Source organism: Perca fluviatilis, chromosome 12 (genome assembly GCF_010015445.1).
Source record: "Perca fluviatilis chromosome 12, GENO_Pfluv_1.0, whole genome shotgun sequence".
Classification (NCBI taxonomy): Eukaryota; Metazoa; Chordata; class Actinopteri; order Perciformes; family Percidae; genus Perca; species Perca fluviatilis.
The window spans coordinates 18,894,209-18,903,510 of NC_053123.1; the positions used below are offsets into that span (position 1 = coordinate 18,894,209).

Genomic DNA, 9,302 nt, shown 5'->3' on the forward strand with positions numbered 1-9,302 from the left:
CAAGTTGCTGTATATTGTGACGCCATACGTGTAAATTATGTTTGGGTAGCCTGTTTTGAGGTTGCATAGCGTGATGTTTCCCCCTAGTGGTATGAGAACTCAAATAAAACAGACAGACATTGGTAATGTTGCTCAGTGCTGCTATAGGCTACATACAGTATCCACTGATTAATCAGATATTATGTTATGTCTATGTAACTTTACTTCACCTGTATGAATGTTTGCCTCAGTGTTCTGCACAGAAAGAAAACATAATCAATGTTTAGGATATATACTGATACTAGATAATTGTACTTGTATACGCTTTACTTTATATCCCCTGGAGAGTTAAGTCCAAATAACGGATAAGGGTCTGCCTTTTCACTTGTCTAGGATTGTTTTAAACATTTATAAATGTAGAAAATGCCTAACATAATAATGTAAGAACAGCAATGATTGATGGAACTGCTATAATGGCTAGAGGACTTCTATATTATATCATCTGACAACATTTCCTTTAAAATGGGTTCTTTTTACTATGATGAATTGATGTTAGTGTCCTACTACTTATCTCTCTTTGTCTTATCTGACTTTCGAGAGACAAAAGAAGTCTAGCACATCATATTAATGCAGCAAATATATCACATCAATCACATCAATTGAGTATATTCAAACCCACAGAAGCACAGATGTCTAGAGAGAATGTGACATAGCACCTCATTTTTCATGCTTTAAACAATCTTCATTTGAATCATATTTGCATCCTTGTATGTTCAGATGCCTATTATTGCTGGATTTAAGAAAAGAAGATGCAGAAACATAATTGCTTGTGTTTTATTCATAGCTAGAATTGCTTCTGGATTTATCATTGAGTGACATAACTACAACATGTTCAATCTTGCAATCATCACTTCCAAGTTTAGTTGCACTTTGCACTTCTAAGAATAGGTAATATCACACTATAATGTAATATTACGTAACACATTATAGTGTTTTCAAAACAAAACAATTCTCCACATTTCCATAAAAAGCACTACAGCTGAATGAAAATGCTTAAATAAAGATAAAATGAGCAATTTATTTGACCACCCATACTATGAGTAGCCTTTACTTCTTATTTTCTTTCACTGAATTTAGAAAGCCTTCCTTACTTTAAGTATAGGTCTACTCCAAATCTTGTTTTTGCAAATATTACAAATGTAACCAGACATTGAAAGACTACAGAAAATCCAAGATAGCTACTGTACAGATAAAATAATACAATTGAGAACCAAAATGATACCTTGAATCATGCAGCAGTGCAACTGAGGACAGAATCCTGTGACCGCAGTCTGATGCTCTGACATGTGTAATACAATGATCTGCCTGGTGCTTGTGATCCAAAATCTGGGCCCAGACTTCCACTTGAACATCTTTGTACTATGGCAGGCGCAAACATATGGCAAAATTTGACTTAGAGAGAAAACAATGTGCTCAACTGAGATTAGAATATGTAGATCAAAACATTTATCGAATGATTAAGTGAGCAAGATAACAGAGGAAGGTATGTGCTTAATCCATTTTAGGAATAATTCCTCATTTGGGGAATTAGCCCTATTTGCTGTCTTTCCAAGAGTTAGATGAGAAGATCAATACCACTTCCAAATAAACATTTTTTCCAAAATATTGAACTTGAAATTACTTCTAACATCTGCACTAGACTGGACTGTCAGTGATCAAACCAAACCCAATGTGTTGAGGTGACAAAAGACCAAAGTATAGCTCAGTCCAGGCCTTCACAATTTGATACGTTCTTCTGTCTATGACATGCTGTATGTTTAGACAGTAATTACATAAGGATGACAAAGTCCAGTGATAACATCCCATCCCATCCCTTTAGTAGAAACTGTTGGTTTTGCCTTCCTCGTGTTTTAACTATCTTAAAGTATCAGGTTTTGATGGGCTTTTATTACAAATGAAGCAGACATCATCTTAATGGCAAATGAAATAGACAAAGCTTCTCCTTCCAGATAAACTGTCAAGTGGAAAACAAATGGTGTTATTTTTTCACACACCAGCCCCTCAATTCAAAGCATCTAAAAGTCAATATCCACACTTGAAGATGCGAATAGTACAAAACATTACATTGTGGGACGGGCCTTAAGCACCAAATGACATTGATTCAGAAAGGCTCCATCGTTACACACTTACACTGGGGACTTAAAGTTGAGATGCTAAGAAGTTATAACAATGTAATCACAGTCATACAGTTGGCCATTTGTCAAAAAAGACCCCAAACACAGGTGCGGAGGCTAGAAATGACGTGTGCAGATCTGACTCATTTGTCAGTGGACCGCTGATGAGCTGAAAACCGTCTCTAAAACACTCATTTTCTATTACCTCGGGAGATTTCAAATGTGTTGCGAGAGCTGCTGGAGGACATTAATGTGAAGTCCATTTGGAAATGAATGAACACAGTGCCTGCCAGCAGTGACTTTTCAAACAGACACACATGTTATACCAAACTGTGCAGATGAATATACCTTGTGGCACAAATTGTCAGGTCAATGCACAACTATTTGACCTACAAGGAGCATACAAAGCAATGATGAAGGGAATCATATTGTATTGATTGATAAATGCATTTTCCCCCTATGTGCAATTGGCTACCTGTCAGACCAGTTCACATCATTTGGGGCACAAATATGACCTTTCTTCTTGCTTGCCTTTTGTATCACATGGCCTTGAATCCCCAGCGACCTGTATGCCAAAAATAAAGTTCATAACTTTGTAATTTCCAAACTGTCGTGACTTTGCAGTCTAGGAGTATTCCATTTAAAAATTTGATCAGAATTTAAATAGGAAAAAAACTAATTTGAACACTGTACTTCTTTCATGAGTGATATTGTGGTAACGTGTAAGAACTCTGTTTAGTGCTTCACAGTTATGTAAAAAGGTATCTAATCCGCTCCATACCAGCTTTCATCACAGCGATCAAAAAGCAAGTATTTATGCATATGCAAATGAACACTGCTTTTAGCCCCCTTCTCCTGCAGATGAACGGAAAACCGACACATTAATTAATTAATTAATTAATTAATTAACAAAATGAATGGCTCAGTCTGCTGTCAGCTTTCACTAACAGCTCTTCCTTGGCAGCAGTTTTGGAAACTATTTATTTTCTCTTCAGGACTGGCCCTTAGATAGCTATTATGTAGTTTGTAAAAACGCTTTACTCTTGTCTCATTTGCTTTCATACATCAAAAGCTCATTTAAAGTGACCTTAAAAATAATGAGGACAAAATACTGTGGCAAACTAGTGCATGAGATACAAATCAGCAGGTATTAATATGATTTAACATGCATATTGTGAGTTAGCCTTTCAGTTACTTAACTTGAGAGTCTAAAATGATGAAAAGCAATATTAAAGCGGACTTGCACATTTGAAGTTGTTGATGAAAACCCATGCACATCCCCATGGACATGGTCCCTTGATTGAGAGCTGTATTTAATTGATTTTATCTTGCATAATTTAGTTAGACTTTCTGGTTTCTTGCATCTTTGTGTCCTGGATTTACTAAAATTCTGTTGCTGCTCTATTTTGGGAAATCTAAGGAAAATAATTCCAATGTATAATTGTATTTTTTCAGCTGTGCTACATATAAAAGCTCAACATTTACTAACCAGTATTCAGGGTCAGGGTGATGTTTGTCAGTGTTGGTTATAGTTTTTACACTCATCAATGCCTCATCAATAAATCATTCGTGACCAGAGACAGTTTGCACTTGCCCTACATACCCATGGTTGTATTGAACTTAATAAAAGTAACATTTTCTGCAAATAGGACAGTAAAGCTAGACAAGCATGTGCCTTATCAATGTCAGAGTATTCAGAGAAAGAGTTACATGATGAAACTGTATTTCATCTTGTGTATATTTTGTCCCGTTTCACAGTTAAGTCAATAATTTGCCCCTCATAGCAACAAATGACAGTCAGTAATTTGTCAAGCAACCTAATATGTGCTGTACTGTGTTGTGTAAATGTGTGTAAATTATTTAGAAGAGTCGAAACAGCTGTGACAGCATCCAGCGTGATTTTTGTAGGAATAATGGTTTATACTTTATTTTCCACTTGAGTACCAGCTCTACTCTCTCATTTGCATGCAAGAAACTCAACCGCGAAACTAGTCTTCAAAGCCAGTCTCCCAGGTAATGCAGCAGCTTGAGATTTTACATCTGATCATCACTGACTGGAGTCTAGATCATGTAGATTCAAACTGGAGGGATAATTCTACATGTTTACAAATTCAGACTGGAGTTGTAATTAGCAAGGGAATGGTATTTAATCTTTAAAATGGAATATTTCTCAGTTGATTAAACTGATGTATTGTCTGATCTAGCTATATTAGTCAAATCATTATATTTGACAACATTGTTGAATACATGACCATGACATGTTTTATGATTTCAATTACATTTTTAATGGAAAAATGAACACTAGTGTGCATCATAGAATACAGTGAAATAATGTAACATGAATAAACATAATACATTTGATAATAATTCCTTCCAACAAACAATATGTACACCTGTTGAAAGTATAGTAATAACCAGTTTTACAAATATTTACATCTTCCAGGAACATCTTAATTAGTTTATCACACAGTTTTTAAAAGATAGTTGCAACCTCTAATGCCGTTGCCACAGTTACAATTTTTGGACTGTGGCTGTGGATTTCAGTTCCTCCAACACTCGCCTCACGCTGCTGCTGCTGCTGCTGCTGCTGCTGCTGCTGCTGCTGCTGCTGCTGCTGCTGCGTGAAGTAAGGAGGGAGGGTCCCGGCCCTGGAGAAGGTCTGTATGCTGCTCCTCGATTTTGGGAGATTCGTGCCATAACCAGAGTCCTTCCAAAAGTGGAGATACCCATGAGGATTGTTGAAGACTGGTACTGGGGAGAAGCCTATTGTGTATGCATTGTCTCTGGGGCCTCTGAAGCTCTGCGGTGGTACGGCACAGTATGTGCCTTGGCAATCCCCAGACAAGCTGTTAGCAGCACTGGATGAACCTGAAATAAAAGTGAAATAGATTTTTAAAAATAAGGATTACAAAATGTCGATGCAGGTACGACATTACCGCCATTTGTCATTTATGTAATTCTGGTGAATATTAATGTTTAATTCAGTAGTGTGTGCTGTCAAAACTTAAGAGAGGAAAACTCACTTTTCATCCTTGGCTGGAAGGTGCTGAAGTTCTTTTTGCCTCCGTCTCCACTGATATCAGAGTCACTGTCGTTAAAGTCACTGTCCCCTTTGCCACTGTCCTTCACGCTCAGCTGGTCGCTGTTGCCAATGCCACTGCACATACAATCAACAAAAAATGTATGAGCCCCCACTGAACCACATTAACTTGATTATTGATGTCTTTTTTTCACATACAAGGCATGTCTCTATCCTACCCATCTAACCTCATTCCACAGAAAAGCCACAAGCAGAAAAAAGCATGCATGGTGCATGTTAAGTACCCTCTGTGTTCAGCTAGATTTGACTGTGAATAAAGTACATTCTATCTGAGAAAAGAAATTACATGTAGTTGTCTTACCTCACTTGCAAGCAGTATTTGTCACCTTGCCACACAGATTTTGCTTGGAAATGCTTGGAGGGCAGGAACATCTAAGGAAACAAACAAAATGACAGCAGATAGCTTAGTTCCCATTTCTGGCATAAAGATCAAGGCAGCACTTAATGAAAATAAAATGTGAAAAAAAGTGATCTTGTAGTTTACTCACTTTTGTCTCGGAGTCCCCACTCCTCTCCTCATACAGGCAGGGGTCATCCAGAGATGAAGAGGTTCTCTCATGGAAGAAGCCTTGTTGGCCTGTGTAAATGTTTGGTTCTGTTGAGCTGAGCATGGGCATGGGCCTGCCATCAAACAGGCTGTGACACACTTCTCTCTTGGAGCCACCGTTTGGGCTGAGTTTACATGTCACAACAACAACCACTATTGCAATCAGCAACAATGCACAGCCCCCGCTGAGCATAATAATGACAATTAGCGAGCCATCCAAACCAAAGCCTTCTTCATCACTTGACCGCAACACAATAACGACTTGGTCTTCGGAGGGCTGTGTGTCTGAGACGATAAACCTAATGGTAGCACTGCTGGAGAGCGGGGACCTGCCACTGTCACTCACGGCGATTTTCATTTCCAGCACGTCTCCAATTTCAGATGTCAGCCATTGCTTTAAAGCAATCTCTCCAGTGTCTTTGTTCATTGTGAAAAGCTGTGGGTCACCTTGTACAATTTGGTAATAGAGCTCGCTATTCACTGCCTCATCGTCGTCTTCAGCTGAGACGCGAATGGCAAGATAGCCAGCAGGTGCATTGAAAGGCAGAGGGATGTCAGCAGAGTCGTTCACAAGGACGGGGAAGGTGAAGTATGGATAATTGTCATTCAGATCCACAACTTTAATCCTTATTGTTGATGTGCTTGAAAGAGAGGGGGAACCTCTGTCTTCAGCTTGGATGACCAGTTCAATCTGCTGAAGATTCTCATAATCAAAGGACCTCAAAGTGTACAAAGACCCTGAGAGTGGATCCACAGATACATAAGTGGACATTAGAGATCCTCCCGGCATCTCTGAATCTATGAGTTTGTAAGAGACTTTGGCGTTCTTTCCCACATCAGGATCTCGGGCCACAACTGTGGTAACATATGAACCTGGGATGTTATTTTCCAGGACTGAAACTTCAAATAGTGACTTACTGAAGAGGGGGGGGTTGTCATTCTCATCTGTTACACGGATGGTGTACTGTCTGACAGTTTTGAAGGGTGGGCTTCCAAGGTCCTCTGCAATCACAGTCAGGTTATACTCTGGGATCTTCTCTCTGTCTAAAGTTGTGCTGGTGATAATCATGAAAGAGTCCCCATATGCCTGCTGAAGGGTGAAATGCTCGTGCCCGAGCAGGCTGATGCGAACGTACCCGTTGGAGCCAGAGTCTCTGTCCGAGGTGCTGATCAGAGCCACGAAGCTCTCCGCAGCTGCAGCTTCCGTGATGTAGGCGACTCCATCACTGCTGGAAGTCATCGGCTTGATGCTGATTTCAGGCGCATTGTCATTCACGTCCACGATATCTATCACAACTTTACAGCTGGATGGGACAGAGTTCGCGCCTGAATCAGAGGCTTTGATGTTCAGCTCGTATGACCTCCTTTTCTCAAAATCAACCAGCGCCTTCAAGTTCACGTCCCCGGAAAAAGGGTCGATGTGGAAAAGGCGTCCAGCTTCCGGTGATAGCCCGTCAGCAAACGCGTACGTCACCTCGCCGTTAACCCCGTCGTCGGGGTCAAAAGCATGAACTTTGAGAACTCTGTGACCCACCGGGGAGTCTTCATTCAGCTCAACTTTCAGCGAGCTGTGTTCAAACGTCGGGCTGTTGTCATTGAAGTCCAGCACGCTGATAGTTACAATCATTGACCCGGACTTTGCAGGCACTCCTCCGTCAGTTGCAGTGACTTCGAATGTGTAGGAGTCCTCCACCTCCCTATCGAGCTCCCTCACCAGCACCAGCTCAGCAAACTTCGCTCCATCTTCCCGATCGCGCACTTCAATGGCAAAATGACTAGAGGGGGAAATGTTGTAGCTCTGAATGTAGTTTTCACCCACGTCCTGGTCGAGAGCAATCTGCAGTGGGAATCTTGAGTCCAGCGGAACATTCTCCACTATCTCCAGGTGTGTCTGGTTGCGCGGAAAACGAGGAGAGTGGTCGTTGATGTCTTTTACCTCGATCTCCACGTGAATGAGTTGAAACTTTTCTTTGGAGAAGGCCACAACGTCGAAGGTGATGAAGCAGCGCGGAGACCTGGGGCAGAGATGCTCTCTGTCAACCATTTCTGCAACACTCAGAAGTCCGTCAATCTCCCTCATTTCAATCACAGAAGAGTTGTTTTCTTGCATGAAGCGGAACGATGTGTTGGGGTCATCAGCTGGATCAATCTTCAAATCTTGGGACAGATTTCCTATCTCCGTCCCCGGGGCATCCTCTTCATAGGTGAAATACCTTGTAGTTGTACACTGAACAGAGTATACAAATAAAGAAAGCACCATGCACAGCCCAACTCCTGCAATCTTGCAAAATCCCATGTTGAGTGGTTACAAAGTGCCGCTAAAAAGTCATAAATGATGCAAACAATCCACTACTTGTGCTATGTCAGGTCAAAGCACAGCTGTGTTAGACTCTGACTTTGCTGTGGGACTATAAGACCCGGTATATGCAAATAGCCTGCCCCATCGACCAATAGCCTTCCAGTGGTCCGCCAACAGGGGGACGTTTGGCTCTGCAGCAAACTGCTGTCCACTTTTGTGGGAGCAAATGGTTTATTAGATAAACTGATTGTGGAGCTTTAATCGAGCTGATAACAGTGTGACTTAAATAAATCTGCACAGGCAATTAATTAACTGTCTAAATCACTTAGAGGACTGTATTAAATAGGACCACGTGCCATCAGAGAAAGAAGAAGACTACCTGTTGAAAGCCTAAAGTATTGATTAGGTGCTAGTCAGTCAGGAAATCATGCAGAAGCTGGGGTGAAAAAATCCACATGCCAATTAAATTAAATAAGCTGATAATTGCTGCATAAGTAAATAAGCGCTATCGTGAGCACCGTTGGTACCCTAAATGTAGCTTTGCTTTGCTGTACTTTTAAAAATGAATGTAGGCTTCTTAAAACGGTATAAGTAGTTAAAGCACTGGTGGAGGTTATTTTCTGTTTATTTTTCTTCCATCTTTTTGTTATTTCTTTGTTTGTTGTAGAAATTCTCAGTTACAAGGAAAAATCCTGCATTCAAAATTGTACTTCAAGTACATGGATTATCAGCAAAATGTACTAAAGTATCTAAACAAAAGCACTATAAATGCAGAGTGACTGCTTTCAGAGTGCTGTATGTTACATAAATGTACTTAGTGTACAATAAAAACAAAAACCTTCTATTGCTGGGTAGGAAATGCAAAATTGGAAACTGGAGAAAACGTCTAATAATGGAGGATCTCAGAGCCTGATGACTTTCATTGTTATTCATAAACAATTATGTATTATAATCAGACATGTACATCAAAATTCTTACCCTGAGATTTAGGCATAATAAAACCCAAACTATGAATACATAAATATGTATTTCTTTAGTTGTTGTTTTTTCCCTGCACAATCATATCTATCAATATAAACATTGCCCATAAATAATTTACATAATAAAGGACAAGCAGAAATCTCTCTTTCTGTGCAGCTGTAGAAACTGTCTCATCTGCTCTAATGGTGGAGGAGAAATGTAAGTAGCTGTATTCCGGTAAAG

General features: G+C 40.0%; 1 protein-coding gene across 1 annotated transcript; it reads right to left on the reverse strand.

Annotated features, from left to right (window-relative positions):
• Positions 1-4,467: 4,467 nt before the first annotated feature.
• Positions 4,468-8,889, reverse strand: pcdh8 (protocadherin 8). Its single transcript, XM_039817218.1, has 4 exons — positions 5,742-8,889; positions 5,555-5,625; positions 5,177-5,310; positions 4,468-5,021 (listed from the first exon to the last, which is right to left on the reverse strand). Exons 1-4 carry the CDS (start codon positions 8,094-8,096, stop codon positions 4,627-4,629), a joined length of 2,955 nt encoding a protein of 984 aa, XP_039673152.1. The 5' UTR covers positions 8,097-8,889; the 3' UTR covers positions 4,468-4,626.
• Between the last annotated feature and the right edge of the window lie 413 nt (positions 8,890-9,302).